A 19,389-nucleotide genomic window follows, 5' to 3' on the forward strand; every position below is an offset into this window, starting at 1 on the left:
AGTCCACCTTAAGCCTGATTAGGCTCCTATAGGCACCAGGTGTTGTGCCTTTGAGCTACTTTTTGAAAGCATTGGTTGCTTGTCTTCCCTTGATTGCCAGCACATTCCCTGGAATTGTTTGTGATTGATGACAAACTGGTATGTAAGATATATTGCATTTTGGTAACACAGTTGCTTTAGTCACATATTTCATTGACGTTTTCTTCATGCAGAGCAGGATGACTGTTCCTGCCCCAAATGAGAGCTGATTCAACACATGTAGTTACTGTTGAGGTAAAACATGTGAGATCATTCTTTAGTGCTCATTAGTGGCTCTTGTCAGTGTGTAATGGATTATTTTGTTCTTTTCTTGCAGTGCTAACTCCTGTTGGGTTTTAGCTACATCTTCTGTCAGTGTTGGGATATGGTGTGTCTATACTTACCATCTTCCCATTTAGCCCAATATCACAAATTTGACTTTCATTTAAGGGGTTTTACAATCTGTACAGCATATGAAACCTTCTGTCCTCTGACCCTTGATTTGGATAAGGAAAAACTTCCTGAAATAAACCCTATAATGGTGAAAAAAAATGGAATTTAACTCAAGAGAAGAGGGATCCCTTTTCCAGGATGGACAGCGACGCAAAATTTGTGTGTGCAAAATAGACAATATACAGTTTTGACACTTCAGTATGACCATTTATAAATTGTAAACATGCATGAACCATCCTGTGTTTTCTTTGTCCCAGGCCAGAGCATTATCCAGAATTGGGGGGGGTTTGTGTGCCTGCTCAAAAGTACGGCAACCATAGGTGGCTTATTCAACTGGGGGGGAGCAAAGTTAGTTACTCTTTGTCTTTAAAAAAAAAAAAAACCCTCAAGTTGTTTCAAGCGCACCCATTGCTGATCATTTGCCACCGCCTGCTTTGGCTGTCGATCCACAAAGGAGTCTTAACTGTTTACAAAGGTAAGAAACATGCCTGTGATCTTAAACTGAAAATAGGACATGGAAAAATGGAGGAAGAATATAGCAATTTGTTTTAAATTACTTTTTATCTGGTGAGAGGACCCCTAGACCCCAGGGCAATTAACTTTTATAATTTTGCTTCCCCAGTTTAAAACAACCAGTTGCCGTGTGTGTGTGTGTGTGTGTGTGTGTGTGTGTGTGTGTGTGTGTGTGTGTGTGTAATATTGACTATTTTTCCATGAGTTTGAGTAAGTCTTCTCCTAAATTCCTAAGTCTAGACTGTAACCCTCATTCTGGTTAAGTGGACCGTTATGCAAACCGTCTCTGTAGTTCAACTAAATGGTCTATTTCCTGTTTGTTTGTTTTTTTATGGGGTTTTTCATTCAACTTCAAAACTGTGATAGACACAAAATTAGTCAAAGTGACAGCTTATGTTAAGTTGAAAACATGACATTATTGTTATGGGTTTATTTAAGCTTTTGGTTGAAATTGTTCTAAAATTGAATAAAGACTCTTCCTCAATTTTAAATACAGCCTAATGTATATCAATTTGACAAAGTTGTCTTCATGAGAAGTTGCAGAATTCATTTTTAATGTAGTGACAAGAGTGTGAAAGGGAAAACTGACATTCTTCATAGTCCGTGAGGTTGCAATAATTTAAAAATAATGCATGTAACTTGCCAGTCACCACTGTAAGTAAGTAAACTAAGTACTCTTATAGACTACACAAGGAAACATTCAGCCTTGACAGAAGTGGAAATCTTAGAACAATGAAGAAAGTGACAGTGTACCAAGAATTAATAATTGTTGCTTAATGGGAAACAAATTTGCTTTTTTACAAGGATGGTTCTCACTTCTCAGGTGTATATAAGTAGCAGGGTGTTTCTGAACAAGAGGTCATGAGTTCCCATAAATCTCAGAAAAGATGTCGTCAGAGTAAATGATTATACGTTCCTGGGACATTCAGCCATGTGCTTTTAACATGTTTTTTGCAGAGGCAGGGAATGCCACAACGTGAGCTCATTTCATTTTCTAAATATTCAGCCATGATAGATTATCAGCACACTGCCAGCAGAGAAGACTTTTGCTCAGAGGGTGTGTCTCACATTTCACTTTCATCAAAGCAGACGTTGGTTAATATTAACTACAGTTATCGGCTCGTACAGGTATGTATTGCCACCACACCCTTATTGTATGTGTGTGAGCCAGTTAGCAGCTGCTAGGGCCAATCTCTTTTCTCTTTTATAATGACTCTGTGCTCTTTTAGAGAGCACGGGCACTGCATGAGATAGGGCAGGTAGAGTACACATTTTAATCAAAAGTATGGCAAATCCCTGGCACATAGTGTATCTGTTGGGTTTCTGGCACCTCCAGACTCTAAATGTTGGAGCTTTCAATCTGGACACCCAGAGTGTGCTGCAGAGGAATGGAGATCCAGGAAGCCTGTTTGGATTTTCTGTTGCCTTTCACCAGCAGCTGAACCCGGCCAGAAAGAACCTGTGAGTGAAAGTTATAGTTATTTAATTAAGTTTGAGTAAATTTAATCAAATTTTGCATCTGCGTCTTACCGCTTGAGTTATTTTTTTTTTTTTTCCCAGATTGCTTGTCGGAGCACCACGGTCAAAACGCCACAACCAAGTGAATGTTACAGGTGTTGTTTACCAGTGTGATCTGACTACAGCATCTGACCACTGTCGGCCCATTGAGTTTAATAACGAAGGTTTGTTTACTTTTTATTTTTTTTATTGTATGTGTCATCTTTATGTGCTTTAATGTATTGTAATCAATTACAGGAAGTACAATATTCATGCTTGAAATATTATACTCTTTACTCCACTACATATTTCACAGGTCGGATTGAGATTTTATATTAAAAACATTTGATAACCTTATTAAATAAAATGCATTGTTAAAGATTAAACCAATGGTTTCCAGCCCAAAAGCAGTGTCTTCTGATTGTCACAGGTTTTGCATGTCTGAGTGGTTAGCAGATCCACCAAAGAGTGATTTATTTATTTATTTTTTTCCTTCTAAACCTCACATGTCGACGGTTTGCGGCCTAAGAAGTTAGAAGAAAAGTCTATAAAGTAAATACAGATTTGTTTTTCTCTTTCCTCTCACATTAATCATCTCAGGCATCTAACAAAGTAGGTCACAGTAGCTCCACCTTAACTGGCTACAAAAGTAAAATGCTGCTTAAACATGAATTCATCAGTATTAATCTAATGCCGCACAATCTATCAGTCACAGGGGGAATTTTACTGCAAAAGGTGTACTTTTACATTTGTGAAGCAGGATTCTTTTTTTTTTTTTTTTTTTTTTTTGGACACCGAAGCGGGCAGCCCGGGGTGGCATTGTTTTCATGGCACATGGGGGGGGTGCCACGAGCACTTAAAAGAAAAAAATCCTCTGTGCCTAACAGAAATGGAAAAAAAGTGTCCCTGAACAAAAAAGTCACAGTCAGTATCTGGTGTGGCCACCAACTGCATTAAAGGTCCCATGACATGCTGCTCTTTGGATGCTTTTATATAGACTTTAGTGGTCCCCTAATACTGTATCTGAAGTCAATTTCCTGAAATTCAGCCTTGGTGCAGAATTACAGACACTAGAGCCAGTCCCACAATGAGCTTTCCTTAGTATGTGCCATTTCTGTGTCTGTAGCTACTGAGGAGGAGAGAGGGGGGGGTGGCCTTGACCAACTGCCACTTTGCTCTTTTGACAGCCATGATGTCTCTCTCTCATGGGTGGGCCAAATTCTCTGGGTGGGCAAATCTGAGAAAGGGGAGTTAACCTTGCTCCTTATGAACTCATAAGGAGCAAGATTCCAGATTGGCCCATCTGAGCTTTCATTTTCTCGAAGGCAGAGCAGGATACCCAGGGCTCGGTTCTCGCCCCTACCCTCCGATCCAACAGGTCCCAAACGTGCTCAATGAGATTGAGGTACGGGCTCTTCACTGGCCATAGCAGAACACTAACTTTCCTGTCTTGTAGGAAATCGCGCACAGAGCGAGCGGTATGGCTGGTGGCATTATCATGCTGGAGGGTCATGTCAGGATGAGCCTGCAGGAAGGGTACCACATGAGGGAGGAGGATGTCTTCCCTGCAACTTTTGATTTTGACAATCCTTGGTTTAGGGACACATTTTTCCATTTCTATTAGTTACATGTCTGTGAAACATTGTTCAGTTTATTTCTTAGTAGTTGAATTTTTTTATGTTCATACAAAGTTTTACGCATGCTAAGTTGGCTGAAAATAAAAGCAGTTGAAAGTGAGAGGACGTTTCTTTTTTTGCGGAGTTTATCATGTCATTTCACTGTGCAGGGAATTGGCAAATTGGCGCCCCCTGCAGCTGCAGGTGCCACTGCTTGCTGAGAAGGTGCTGTGTACGGAAGCTGTGTGAGAAGGGGAAAGGGGAGGGGGCGCAGGGGACAGTTCACCTCTTTGTCTCCCAAATAGAACGGTCTGGACAAGGGAACGGGGGATCCACTGTCTAGAGCAGTACTTCATAATAATATATATACAGGCCTATAGTTCCTGCACATTTGTTTTTCTGAATTGTGGGAAATGGCTAATAAAAGTAGGTAATACAAAATGAGTATGTGGTCACCAAGGTGATTTGGTTAGGCTTTGTTTTTTTTTCTTTTTGTTTTCCAGTTTTTGTTTTGTTTTTTTGTGAAGTGACCTTTGGTGTCATGAAAGGCGCTTTAAATAAAATGTTTTATGTTAGTACTTTTTAAGTAAAAGATCTTGAGTACTTCATATCATACATATATTACTACAATCATAGTGATGTTGCAGCCTTTACTGAGCTTTACATGTTTATTTTTAGAGTTCCTTGATAGTAAAAGCATAAACAACCAGTGGATGGGAGTTAGGGTGACGAGCCAAGGGCCTGGTAAAAATGTAATGGTAAGCGAAACGCACCCCATTCAAATAATCAAACAAAATCTGTCAAATCAAGCAGTTATTTCATTATCTTTCCGTTGTAGACCTGTGCCCATCGATACCAGCAGTGGAGCCCGAGTCCGAGCCTTTATGTCTCTCACTTGGTAACGGGTCAGTGTTACCTCTTAGGAGATGACCTGCAGGTTGGGAAAGAAGAGAGGACGTGGAGGAGGGTAGTTTGTGACTCTGAGCACCTGACCAGACGTCAAAAGGACCATGAGTGGTTTGCATACTGCCAACAGGGTCATGGAGCATCTTTTGCAAAGGACAACACATCTCTGATATTCGGAGCGCCAGGAGCGTACCAGTGGAAAGGTCAAATAAAGCTAAGAGCAGCATCTCAAGTGTTTGTTTCATCAGCCAAAATTAACAAGCATAGTACAGTATATGCCTAGTCCTGACAGACTGATTGGAAATTAGCTTTACTTTTATTTTTTTCTATCTTTCATTGCGTTCTAAGAAACGGAGACAAATTTTAAAGTTTCACAATCTTTTTTTTTTTTTTTTTATTTTAAATTGCACTTTTAGACATTAAACCCGAAAGGATAAAACTGGTTCCCATAAAAAGATCAGAATCAACAGTACTTCAGCACATCTATTAATACACTTCAGCTTGCCTGTAGCTCGCAGACACAAAGAAGCGTAGGCGTAAATCTTTAAAAAATTTCCTTAAACAGCTGGGTACTTTATTTTTTAAGAAATGTGACTCGAACAGGAGTAGTGCATTTGTCTGTTTAGTTTTTTTGCCTGAAGTGTAAGCAATATTTTTATTTGACCTTCCATCACATTATAAATGCACCTATTGACATCAATTTGATCATTTCTGGCTGTTTTGGCCCACAATGACATGCATTACAACTTACATGCTAAAATAGACATTACAATCCTTTTTTCCATGATTCATTTTAGTTTTTATCATTCTGTGTTTGCTCGCTGTTTAAAGGAATCGTACGAATGGAGCGCTTGGACAACCAGGGCATCATCGGTGCCGATGCTCGTGAGACTGGAGATATTGACAAGTTTAACTCAAGTCTCATTCCTCTCCAAAGAACCAGCTACTTGGGTCAGTTACTAGTCTGTTCGGAGTCAGTACTTTAAAAAGACTTATCTTTATTCCTTTTATAGAGTATAGAACCTTCTCCATAAACCTCTTTATATTCTGTCCTCCAGGATTCTCCACTGACTCTGGTATGGCCCTCATCAGACCGGGTGAGCTAACCATTGTATCAGGAGCGCCCAGAGGAGGTTACAGCGGCCAGGTGACATTTCTTAAGGCAGACCCTGTGGCACAGAGAAGTTTGTCTGTGGAGTTAGTCCTCTCCGGTCCGGGCCTGGCCTCCTCCTTTGGCTACGATGTAGCAGTGGTGGATCTCAATGGTGATGGGTATGTTTATTTTAGACTTCTATTCAATTACTTAATTTGCTTTTTGCATGTTGTAAAGAGGTTGGTGAGTCCATCAATCCTACAGTTTGGTTCAAAGTAAAATCCCATTATGACTGTGTAACTGACATGACATGATTTTTATGGTTATTCATGGTTACCAGAGGATTTTCCTTATGATTTTATTACTCCATGACCTTATATCAGCACCAGCATAAGGTCAAATATTGCCCTTAAAAAGTAAAAAATGAATGGCCAGATTTACGTGGAATTTGCTGCAGATTAGTGTAGCACGACCATTTCTTGTCATTTGCACACAAGAAATATCCAAATCTGGGATGATTGCCATGAAAGTTACTGACCACATCCACGTCTCCCCAGAGGATACAACCTTTCCATTTTGGGCGTTCCATGAGTTTTATTCTAGCACCACACTCCGAACAAACCACAATATCAAATATCTTACACCCAGGCACACAATCTACGTACATCACATACCCTTTAGTACACAATTCATATCACTACTTTAGCATTCTGCAAAAACAAATATGTCTTCCTGTTTGTTAAATTTATTACTGTTAATTTTACTGTATTGTGTTGTTTGGCTATGTGCAGGTGGGAGGACCTCGCTGTTGGAGCACCGGAGTTCTTTGTTAAAGATGGTTTGGTTGGAGGAGCAGTCTACATTTATATCAACAGTAAAGGAAAAAATTGGGAAAAGATTGTTCCAACTCAAGTTCTTGGACATAAAGATTCCATGTTCGGCCTTGCAGTGGAAAACATAGGAGACATCAATCAAGATAGTTATGGAGGTTGGAACATTTTATTATCAAATATAATTTTTTTCACAGCATTGCACACCATTAGCTACTGGTCATACCAGACCAATACAACTTTAGTAGCATAATCCCCTGAGTGTACTGAGATGAGCAAAGGACCGTTTTATTGTTAAGAATTGGACTTTTTTTTTATTTTTAAGAGGAAGGATGTCTTATTTCTTCTCTAAAAAGCTTCAGAGTTTTACTTTAAAGCATAAACATACTGAATGAAAGAAGAACACACATATTCTAAGTACTGTAATCAACTGTATCAAATACTGTAGTGTAATTATGAAATAACTTTTGCATCCAAAAAGGGCATTTTTGAGTCCAGTTTGGACTTAATTTTGGGATACACTTACTGTCTTTGTCTCCCATTCATGTTGTCGCCCCACTTTGTTTTTACGTGAATCTTTGACAGATATTGCTGTGGGGGCACCATATGATGGTTCAGGTCGAGTATACCTTTACTACGGCTCATCAGATGGAATCAACAAAAAGCCTGCGCAGGTGGGGTTGTTCTGAAAAGATCACCAGTTCAAATATGATACATGGAACTATTTAGCAAAACAGATTGTTAAATTACATTATACAAAAAGTAGATCCGACCAGACAATCTGATTGGTCAACTAGACATTTAGAACGTGCTCAAATCAGCATGACCGCACACCCAGAGCCATTTGAGCACACCTGGCGCATCACTTAAATTATCACTCTGCAAGTTCTGTGTCAACATCATTGACTGTAAATATTAACAGTCTATGGTCAACATATGGAGTTGAAATAAAAAAAACAGTTTCAAAACATTTGTATTATTCATGCAACGTTAGCATAATTCAGGAACCACAGTGGAACACACACAAGCTCTCCAACTAGTATATAAAGTGATTTATCTCATTGGATTAAACGATTTATTTATGTTACAACGCCGTTGACGGCTCTGTGATTTTCGCGGACTTACAGGAGCTATATCTGTCATAGATAGTAAAATTAAGATATCTGTCAATGGAAAATGAAAAATTCAGCAGATATCTTAGTTATAACAACATTAGCACAGCAGTTTGGTGTTTATATGTGCGGTAGTTATTCAGTTTGGGAAATCCCACGATCTCTAAAGCTAACATTAGCTTAAGTTTACTGGCTAACATTTTGCAGGAACAGGAAATCATCTGAAGTTCGCAGACATTTAGTATCTCCATGGGGGAAAAAAATCAGCAGATATTATAACAGGATAGAGCTAGCAAAGCAGTTTGGTGTTTATATTTGCGGTAATTTTTCAGTTTTGAAAATCTGATCTCTACAAAGCTAACGTTAGCTTAAGTTGACTGGCTGACTTAACAGGGAGGTACTAGAAAGCGTCGCTGTTGCTTTTTTTCATTTTGAGAGCGAATTGCCCCACAATATGAATACAGTTTGATTATAATTTTTATTTAGTTGGTAACCGTTGTTGTATAATCACAATATTATACAACAATAGTGATGCGGCCTCGGTCCTAACCGCATCACTACCATGCCAATAATGACTTTAAATCCAACCCTCGAATGTAATAGTGCTTAATTTTCATATTGCGACCTCCTCAGGTACTCTCATCGGGATCCAATAAAGTTACGCTGTTTGGATATTCTCTGTCTGGCAACTTGGATGTGGATAACAATCAGTACCCGGATCTGGCTGTTGGATCTCTGTCTGATTCCGTCTTTGTTTATAGGTAATTTTACAGCTGCAGCAACACTTAAAAATAAATATCAGTTTGATGTTTTTTTCAGTACACCAGTTGTCTATTACAATCAAAATGTTTTTTATGAAGTCTGTAGGTATGTTGGTGATGATTCAAATGTATAATCTACAACCCAATATAGAACCTCAGGACCAGGGCTGAAAACTTCATTGGAGCTTTATGGTTTATCTTGACATTAAACTCATCCCAGAACAGATTTACAGTTTAAACAAACAAAATTTGTATAGACTTAGTTTTCATCATTTTGTCTTTTTTTGTATCCTACATGTTTAAATTAGTTTGATATATTTTCCTTTCACTACCCCCCCTCCAATATGTACTTGCTTTCTATGATTCATATATCTATTCCTGTATTAGGCCATCTTGGGGAGCACTGTGATGATTATTTGAAGGGTATATTAATGCATATCAATGGCATCACTACAATGCAATCTACAATCCACACACTGCATGTTGTTATCCCTCTGTTTCATTGCCAAAAGCACAACTTATGTCCCACTGTTTTTCATATTTCTTACAACTTTTATGTCTTCTGATAACAAATCTCAAACTAGTGAACTTATTCAACGGTTTGTTTCAGAGCAAGACCAGTGGTCACTGTCAGCAGCTCTCTGAAGGTAACACCAACTGATATAGACATCACAAATGAACAATGTGATAAACGCACATGGTAAGATAAACAAAAACACAAATGTCAGTGTGATCCAACTGCAACCTTTTTGGCTTTTAATCCAATGTTTCTTTGCACAAATGTCTGTAAAGTAACTTTGCAGCTCTGGCATGCTTCACCTACATAGCGCATCCAGCATCGTTCAACCCTAAACTGAGTAAGTCTCCTTTTCAGTTCAGTATTCTTCACACTAAATATAATGGTTTGGGGCTTTTGATTTCTTTGTAACACATTTTGAAATAGACTTATGGATCTACCATAGAGTTAAAGATTACAAGTGTACAAGTTAGATTCTTGGTCGACAAGGTAGCACCAGACTAGATCATTGATTAAAAAAGATAATGATGTCAAACTTAAGGAAACAACGTTTTTTTTGTTTTTTTAAATAGACATACTCAAATTTAGACAACACATAACACCTCAAATATTGTAAACAAATAGTTATTATTTGCACTAATAGTATTTGTGGAAGAAAAAGTTCTCTCAGGTCCAATTCAGTGGCTGGTTCAGATGAGTTTTATTCACTGCGCAGTGGAGAAGGAAGCTCTCAAGAAGCTGTAGGATTCTCTCTGACCAGAATGAGTTTTCTGGTCAAGGTTTTAAGTTACAGAAAGCAACAGAATATCAAAAGGTATTCACTCACAAAACTGAGTAGATTTACATAGATTTTACATTCTATTCATTTTACATTTTACATTCTTCCTTTTTATATTGCACATTTCAAATATCTTCATCTTTAGTTTTCTGTACCGTTTGATTTTGCCTTACATTTGCACTATTTAGAATGTATTACTGTATTGTATATGTTACTTATCTTTCTTTATCTTATTTTTTTTACATATTACTTTTTTTAATCTTTATTTGTATATATTTCTTATACTTGTTGTACTTGTCCTTGTTGCACCGTGGGTCGGAGAGAAGCATATTTTCAATTGCTCTGTATGTCTGGCACATATTGCAGAATTTACTTTTGAAGTTGACTTGATAGCAATAGTGGGTTCATCAGCATAAGAACCATTTGATGTACTAACGTTTCCTTCACAGTGATTGACTTCACTTTTGAGGCTGATGCTGAGAGGAGAAAAGTGAGGCTTCCTCCTAGAGTGGTTTTTCAGGGTTCTTCTCAAGGAAGGCTAGAGCTGCCTGGACAGAAGAGACAAATCTGTACTGGCGCCCAATTCCAACTTCTGGTACTGTTTTATTGTGCAGTGTCCTCTTATTGAGACCTATCAAACACCAGAATGTACACATAACACCTTAATAAAACACTTTTGTTTCAGCGTGATATCAAGGACAGGCTGCACAGTATTCCTGTCTCCGTCACTATGTCTCTGTGGAACTCCAGTCAAACAACCAGAACGAGTGCAGATCTGCCCGTCCTTACTCCTGTCCTCAACCTCTTCCAGCAAAAGAGCACCAAATCAACGGTACGAGTGTATGCCTATATCTGTTCATATACCTGTTTGTCTTTAGAAATGTATGAGAGAAATTTGTTTGAGAGATATGATAAGAGGATAATGGAAGACAAGCTAAGATTTTAAAAGTTTAAAAATGTACAGAAACAATTTCTGCTCTGTTGTTTTTCACAGATTATCTTAATAAACAAGGGCTGTGGCAGGGACAACGTTTGCCAAAGTAACCTAGAGTTGCAGTACAAGTTCTGCTCGAGAAAAACGCAAAATAATCAAGATGTTTTCGAATCACTCGCCAGGTACACAACTAAGAGGACAACACACACACAAAGTAGTATAATCAAACTAACACTCTCAAAGAAAACGGCTGACGTTTTTTTCATGTCTGTAGAGAGGATGGTGTTGCAGTCATCACTCCTTCTGATGAAGGTATAGCTTTAGAGATCAGTGTGACTAACAGAAATGGGGATGACGCACACCAGAGTCGTTCAGTCATCAGCCTCCCAGATACTCTTCATTACTCTTCTATTGTCTACAGCAAAGCATCGGTAAGAATTCTGTAGTCAAAGAACATTTAAAAAAAAAAAAATGTATTGGTAGCAAATGTGAAATATCAGGCAATGTGTAGCAAGCATTTAAATGCACTGTGTGTGTGTGTGTGTGTGTGTGTGTGTGTGTGTGTGTGTGTGTGTGTGTGTGTGTGTGTGTGTGTGTGTGTGTGTGTGTGTGTGTGTGTGTGTGTGTGTGTGTGTGTGTGTGTGTGTGTGTGTGTGTGTGTGTGACTTTAATGTTGCAACCGGTGAAGGTGGGGCTAATTTTAGATTTATTTTATATTCTGCTGGGTAGCTTGTGAATTGACCCTGGGGATAAAAGTCTTGTCTTAACCTATAATAATACATTATAATGTATTTAATCATTATATTTTGGATTATTAACCTCAATCCGCAAAACGTTATTAAATTTAGTGAAGGAAAAAGTACAATATTTGCCTCTGAAATCTAGAAAATTAAAATGCAGTAGTTGAGTAAATGCACTTAGTATTTTTCACACTGGGATTACCTAAACACTTTCTGTGTTTATTCCAATTCAGACAAATGTCCTTGTTTTCATGCATTTGTTTAGGAAACACAAGTGAGTTGTACAGCCAATGATAAAGGTACACTTATAAACTGTGAACTGGGGAATCCACTCCAAAGAGATGCTGAAGTGAGTAGCACTAGTGCTTAGTTTCCTCCACGTGTTTGCATCAGCATCTGCATGTACTGTATGATGGCCATTTTGTTCCCTTCAGGTTACTTTTTATGTCATACTCTTAACATCCGGCATCTCACTGAGTACAAAAGACGTCAACGTCACCCTGCAACTTGAAACGTAAGTGGCTTAATCAGTTATCGATCAGTGGGCTGTAGATATATGAATAAACCTTATTCTGTTATTCCTGTGATGCAGGACAAGTACACAGACCATACAACCGGTTGAGGCTTTAGCAAAAGTGGTTTTTGAGCTGGAGCTGCAAGTATATGGGTAGGTACTAGATTGTTTTATATTGCCTTGTACATTGTGTTATTTTAGTTATTGTTTTTAATTATATATCTTTGTCATGTCATTATAAATTACCCCCAGTGTTTGAATTTATGCTTTTTGTAAGTGGAGAATGTCATTTTTTTTGTTTTTTTGTTGCAAGAAAATATACAAAGTGATTTTTAAAAAACTATTTGCAAAATCTTCAAGCTTGAAAATTGTTTTAAATGTTTTGGAATGATCAAAGAATAATAATGTCATGGTCTGTCTTTGTTTGTTAGACTAGCCAGGCCCTCTCAGGTGTCACTTGGCGAAAACTTGAGGGGTGAGAGCGCCATAAAATCAGTGAATGAAATTGGTACTCCGGTTCAATATGAATTTAGGGTGAGCCATCGCATGTTGCTATTTAATTGCTCCACACACACACACACACACACACACACACACACACACACACACACACACACACACACACACACACACACACACACACACACACAGACACAGGTCAAAGGAAACTGTTCTAATATCTTATTTTTCAACCAGATAACAAATTTGGGCAGACCACTGAAATCTTTCGCCAATGCATCACTAAACATCAACTGGCCAAAGGAGAACTCTGTAGGAAAATGGCTTCTGTACTTGACTCAGATCAGTAGTAAAGGTGTACAGTCGGTCCACTGCTCACCTGTGAACGAGGTCAATCCACTTAAACATGCTAAGGTAATAAATGCCCCAAACTGTTTTGTTTTATTGTTCAAAATTTAAGCGATGCCTTTAAACACCTCTAACCTGGTAATGTTTGGTTTTAAGGGTTGGCGTGAGCCCTCGAGGAAAAGACGCGAAGCTGAACACAAGGCTCTCTCTACTGATGGATTCCCATTTCTTCCAAAGAGAAGGAAATACCAAACCTTTGTAATGAATCATTATTATGGAGCTCAAAGGTTTAATTGAAGAAAGAAAAAGGCTGTAGCAAAATTTTAAATGCTTTTACTGGTCTGAACCTTTCTTTGCTGCACTTTTGTATTCATTGGGCATGTCAAGAAAGATACTAATCTGTGAATCTATTAGATGTCAAATGTCAGTCTCAGGCCTGCTGTGCTCCCTTTCAGACCTGTTCAGATGGACTGAAGTGTGTTCAGATACGCTGCCCTCTGCTGGGATTGGACAGTACTGCAGTAATGGTTCTTAATGCGCACCTCTGGAACACCACTTTTACAGAGGTGACTTATTTCTGTAAAATCACCTTCCTCTATTGTTTGATGAAAATTACTCAGTGTTGTTGCTTCAAGATCTTGATTCCAAGAATGATTCAAACTGACCATTAACTTTGTGGCTCTTTGTTGCCAGCCTGTCCAACATTACTCACTTTGCCTCTCATATAGGATTACAGCTCTTTGAACTACCTAGACATTGTTGTGGATGCTACTCTCAGTTTAACAAACTTTCCAGAGAATATTGGACTTAAACCGGAAAAGCCTGGGACAAAGGTGAAACCATAAGTGTTTTGGATTTTCTATAATTAAATGACTTACATATGTTGTGTTAGAGGACAAATCTACCCTTTGGGCTTAGATAATCGTTACAATTCCCAGCTTAATTTTGCAATAAATACCATCACACTGATGAAACTAACATGACAAACTTACGTCTACTGTATATATCCGCAGGTAAAACTGACAGTGTTCCTCGAGAGGAAGGCTGAATATTTCACCAAAGTTGCCTGGTGGATAATCTTCCTGACGGTCATTGCATTGCTCCTGTTGTTGGCAGTTCTCGGCTTCTTGTTGTGGAAGGTAACATAGAAATCTATGATAGCGTTTTGGTTGTTGTTTTTTAGAACTGTGGTGAACTAATGTCGCTGTGGAAGAATGATTGCTAAGACTGGCATTCCATGTGTCAAAGTACTGAGATTCATTTTTTTATTTAATTGATTCCAATTTAAATGACCTGATTGTTCCAGTTTTACAGTCTACCATCATGATATTACAAAGCATTTAATAAAAGGGTCCAACAAATGCATCAGTCTGGAATTTTGAAGTACTTTTTCTAAAAGTAGTTCAATTTAATGATCCCAATGCTCTAATATTTACAATCTGCTCCTTCAAAGTTTGAGGTAATACACAGTATAGTTGATATTCTTCATGAATAATCTACATACAGAATTTTGTGAAATACATTGATTGCTTCATAATGTGAAAAGCATTCATGTGAAGTATAGATAAAGGTAGTATTGAGACATTTTTGTCACTGAAGCATTATAAATTAATTCACTTAACTTTTTTACCAGTTTTTTTATGTACTGCCTCAGTAAATCTGAATAGGCTGTAAATCTGAATTCTAGGTTATGTATTGACTGATTGATTATATATTCTCTGTCCTTGTCAGCGTGGATGCATCAACTGCCTCGCTCAGAACAAGAAGCCCTCCCATGATGGAGATCCAAACACAGAGACTGCTCCTCTTAAAGGCTAAAATGAAACCAGAGACCCTAGCGGTACGAGACACGTGCCGTGAACACAAGATGTTAACCGTATGATTCTGGCTCAAATATACTAGTGCAGAATTACATGATTTGTTGGGACATCTTTGAGGCAGAGCCTTTTTTGTATTTTTGGTGCATGTTTTTGCTATGTTATAAAAAATTAAAAAAACACAATATTTTGATATTTTTTTTAATGATGCAGAAAATATCACTTGTTTAATACCAAAAAACTGTTACAACATGAAAAAAGTTGTGCTATACTTTGACCATGACGGAATGTGCGAGTGGTGGGGATGGATGAGGGGGTCGTACTACAGAACAATTTACCTGAAATAGAATTGAAATATTGCAGCCACCACATCCTAATCTGACTGCTGATCATTAAAAAGCACATATGATTACAATGTTGTCTTTGAAATACTGTGTTTTCATTTGTAGTTGCGCAACACAATACTGTTTGTGGTGAAGTCTTATACAAGGACCCTACTGACACTGAAGGGTTTTATTCCAAAACTTTGACAGAAACTCAAATAAAAACTTAATTAAATTGCTAGCAACATTTTAGAATAAAACCCCTCTATATTTTGTACAGGTGCAATAGCCCATTTGACTACAAGTGTACTTCTGTTTCAACCAAGTGAATTTCACGATTCCTTATTCAGCAAGGTGTCCTTTCACAGCATCTATACATTCTTTTAATATTTTCCATCGGCTCTCTTTTTGGGACCCTATCACTTGGCTTTCATCGTCTTTAACCAAATAGTTCATAATGTTTATTTGCTTTCTTGCCAAGAGTTGAAACTGGAGCTAGCAGTTGGTTAGCTTAGCATAAGGGTCTCCGCTGGTTACTTGGTAATTGCTCCAAGCCAAGAAATAGTCCATCACGTAAAACCATAATTTGTTGTTTTTACACTTTTTTTTTTTTTTAACAGATTAAACGAACACTACACAATGTTTTAATTAGTAAGGTGCTGATTGGCAGATTTTGTTACCTTTGGATAGAGCCAGGTTAGCCGTGTCCAGTCTTTATGCTAAGCTAACTGGCTGCAGCTTGACATTTTCAATACAAACATGGCAACACTCTTATCCAACTCTCAGCAAGAAAGTGAAGTAAAAAAAAAAAAAAGTAAAACTAGTTTATTCTCCTCTCTGTCCATGGATGACCAATCCGCACAAGTTTTGTTTTTCCTTCTTGAAAATTCTTTGATTTTTATCTTCGCTCAAACACATTCAGCATATGAAAAGTAAGAGCCATCGTCTCTTAGTTCTTGTCTTTCCGTTAACATTCAATCCAATTTTACGCCACATCATGACCTCGCTTACTGTTTTCATCATCTTTTGTTGCTTTTAGGAAAGATAAGTAGAAAAGCATGTTATTAAAAAAAACATCCCAAAATCTTCTCAACATGACCTCAGAACCTTGAACAAGAACATACAACAAACAATAAAACCATCATACAGACAAACAACACACTGCTCCTTAATCTCTGGTTAAGATTTAAAAAAAAAGAAAAACTAAAGCTGGTCTTGTGGCCCATTATTGTATGCGTTTTTTTGTGATTTGTTCAATAACAATATTTTTAATATTTAAATGATTGGTTTACGATAAGGATCAATAAATACACTTGATCTTTCCTTTTTTTATCTTTTAAAGATATAAACACTCGACCCTTCAAAAATCATAAGAACAATGAAATATATTACAAATAAATTAATAACCAATATATTACATGAATCAACTCCTTGTCACAAGTTACCCCAAATTAATTTGAGCTTTTGGTTACATTCAAAATAAGCCCCTTGTTTGGTTTCAAGAGTCACATTATTAACTCTTTCTCCAAGCCAAAATATGGAGGTTTAATTAAGCCACTAAATTAATCTTACTACGTCCACAAACAATTAACCACAACCGCATTGAAATCAAGATCAATTAAATTAATGAACTTAATTCATGGAAAGGCAGCAAACAAACTCACTCCGATCAAATCAGCTGCTCACTGAAACTCCACGGTTATTAACCGACACGACTAACCTCCATCTCGCCAAACACGTGACACCATGAGCTTCTTCACCCAGACACTCTGCCAATTCATCTGCTGTTGTACTTTTAGTTTCTCTGTCAGACTCCTATGTTCCAATACTGCACACTATTCAGCATCAAGACTCCAATAGGTTGAACGAATGGCACTACAAAAATGGCAGTACTTATTAAAAGGTGCTCTAAGCGATGTCACACGTTTATTAGGCTACAACATTTTTTGTCACATACAACAAACATCTCACTATGCGCGAGCTTCCTGTCCCCTGAACACACTGTAAAAGAAAACGCGGTCTCTGTAGACAGCCCAGGCTCCACAAACGCCAACAAAGACAAACTGCGCCAACCTGCACCACCAAACATAACAGTCTTCCAGCGTTCCAGCCAATAAGCGACAAGAAAGATTTGGGGGGTTAGTGTGCAGAAGCACAGAAGTGAGGGGTAGGGGACGGGATGAGGAGGAGGGAGGGGCGAGCTAGCCTTGAAAAGACTGTACTTCGAAAGTCAACAAGAAGTGCCGTCACCCAACATCGCTTAGAGCACCTTAAGTATCGTTTGTCATCAATGCCTGGTAATACCTTTTGGGCAGCAGGAAAACTGTTCACTTTAACCTATTTTTTTGTTGTTGCTGTAAACAGATTTGCAATTATTGCTAAATTAGACTGTTTGTGTTTGTTTGTTTTTCGGCTGGTGCAACCAAATGGAATGACTTTCATTGTTTTTCATAATGTGCTTGAGACTCCAGCATGACAGACAACTTCCAGCTCCAGACTGTAATAACCAGCTATCTCCACATGGGGGCGACGGTGACCATGAAAGGCAAAGACAACAAAGGAACCAGGGAGAAAGAGAGCTGGCTGGTTGCAGATTTGACCCGTCCATGACCGTTGTTTCTGTTCCACTTGGAGCCGTTTTTCTCTCGGACTCGCGGTGGCTTTGCAGGGTTGGAGACGGGGTTGTGAGGGGGTTTGTTGTAGGGTGGGGAGTAAGGCCCATAGCCGGGCCAATCATCGTTGTACCTTTCACCCTGATCTCCAGAGCCACTGCCCTCCTCACCTGGATCAAGGGGAAAAAAAAGAGAATTATGACTGATGCGTGGAAAGAAAATAAAACAGTTCATACTAATTTAGTGGATAAGTTCTATCGATGTAAAAGGTGCTCTAAGCGATGTTGGGTGATGTCACTTCTTATTATCAAGTCTTGATAATATATGTTGTTTTTATTTGTCGTTTGTATACCTGGAGTGGTAACAAAAATAATTTCCCCCTGGAATTATTAAAGTATTTCTAATTCTGATTGACGTTCGAAGTATTGTCAAACAAAACTGAGGCTAGCTCACCCCTCCCTCCTCCTCCTTCTCCTCATCCCGTCCCCTCCCCCTCCCTTCTGCGCACTAACCCCCCACCCCAACCACCACAACCCCAAATCCTTCTTGTTGGTTATTGGCTGGAACACTTATGTTTGGTGCATGTTGGCGCAATTTGTTTTTGTTGCCGTTTGTGGAGCCTGGGCTGTCTTACAGGACCCTGTTTTGGGGTGTGTCCAGGGGACAGGTAGCTAGCAGATAGTGAGGAGATGTTTGCTGTATGTGACAAAAAAAATGTTGTAGCCTAAAAATCGCTTAGAGCACCTTTAATAAACACAAATATATAGACTGACTGTCCATGAAGTCCATGTCCTGGCCGCTCTGAGCGTGTCTGAGTTTGTTGGTCACCACCCTCAGCTCCATGATCAGCTGTCTGGTCCTCACATCCGGCTTGGCAATGTCCACTTCCACCTCGGGGTTGTTGATCTGGCTGACCAGCCCGTCGCCCGTCACATCTGGGAGGTACCTGCACACACACACAGCAATTTATTTAAGCTTAAAGCACCTTTTTGTATTCTATACAAATATGGATTTATTGAACTGCATGGTATTTTTGATCTTTGGTCCACACTGAAATGTCTCAACAGCTGTTGGATGGGCCCAATTCATGAATCCAACGGACTTTGGTGATCTCCTAAACTTGAGGTTCACATTTTTGTTTCAGAGAAAAAATGTCCAGTAGTTGTCTTGACATACATGTCCCCCTCGGGATGAATTGTGGTGAGTTTGGTTATACATACAATTTTTAGCTAACATGCTAAAGATGAGAAGATGACAATGGCAAACATACCTGCTCAGCTTGATCATTGTCTTTCTGAGCATGGTGACGTTAGCAGTAGCACCACTGTATCTAAGTACAGCGTCACAGAGTCTTTTTTTGGAGGTCTGTTAGAAACACTGCGGCCCATAACTTGTACAATATCTAGGGAACAAACTGCACCATATTTTCTTCAAACTGCATATTAGAATATCCCAAATGTATTTTTTTCCAATGTTTTATAATAAAAAAACAAGTACAGATAGTGTATTTAAATTAATTAACTCAATTATTTTAGTATTGCATAATTG

General features: G+C 38.5%; 2 protein-coding genes and 1 long non-coding RNA gene across 3 annotated transcripts in view; 2 read left to right on the plus strand and 1 right to left on the minus strand.

Annotated features, from left to right (window-relative positions):
* Nucleotides 1-2,335, plus strand: LOC114562778 (uncharacterized). Its single transcript, XR_003693546.1, has 4 exons — nt 1-138; nt 213-273; nt 356-946; nt 2,321-2,335. It is a non-coding gene; the product is annotated as an uncharacterized LOC114562778 (long non-coding RNA).
* On the plus strand, nt 2,336-15,321 carry LOC114563374 (integrin alpha-6; the record flags this gene model as incomplete). The annotated part of the gene is made up of 25 exons (XM_028590228.1): nt 2,336-2,445; nt 2,545-2,666; nt 4,776-4,855; nt 4,936-5,206; nt 5,835-5,954; nt 6,062-6,275; nt 6,888-7,084; nt 7,512-7,600; nt 8,672-8,799; nt 9,410-9,499; nt 9,592-9,656; nt 10,544-10,689; nt 10,780-10,926; nt 11,089-11,210; nt 11,303-11,459; nt 12,034-12,117; nt 12,203-12,282; nt 12,361-12,435; nt 12,714-12,816; nt 12,979-13,155; nt 13,246-13,347; nt 13,545-13,655; nt 13,818-13,922; nt 14,103-14,228; nt 14,821-15,321. Coding segments are annotated over 25 exons (3,108 nt in total), but the record flags the coding sequence as incomplete, so codon positions are not given.
* Nucleotides 15,122-19,389, minus strand: part of gpc2 (glypican 2) — a 13,915-nt gene continuing 9,647 nt past the window's right edge. The window contains exons 10-11 of the mRNA XM_028589375.1: nt 18,615-18,787; nt 15,122-18,011 (exon numbers count right to left, since the gene is read on the minus strand). Of these exons, the coding sequence (XP_028445176.1) occupies nt 17,740-18,011; nt 18,615-18,787 (445 nt within the window). The 3' untranslated portion in view covers nt 15,122-17,739. The remainder of the gene's footprint in view (nt 18,012-18,614; nt 18,788-19,389) is intronic.

Source organism: Perca flavescens, chromosome 10 (genome assembly GCF_004354835.1).
Source record: "Perca flavescens isolate YP-PL-M2 chromosome 10, PFLA_1.0, whole genome shotgun sequence".
NCBI lineage: Eukaryota > Metazoa > Chordata > Actinopteri > Perciformes > Percidae > Perca > Perca flavescens.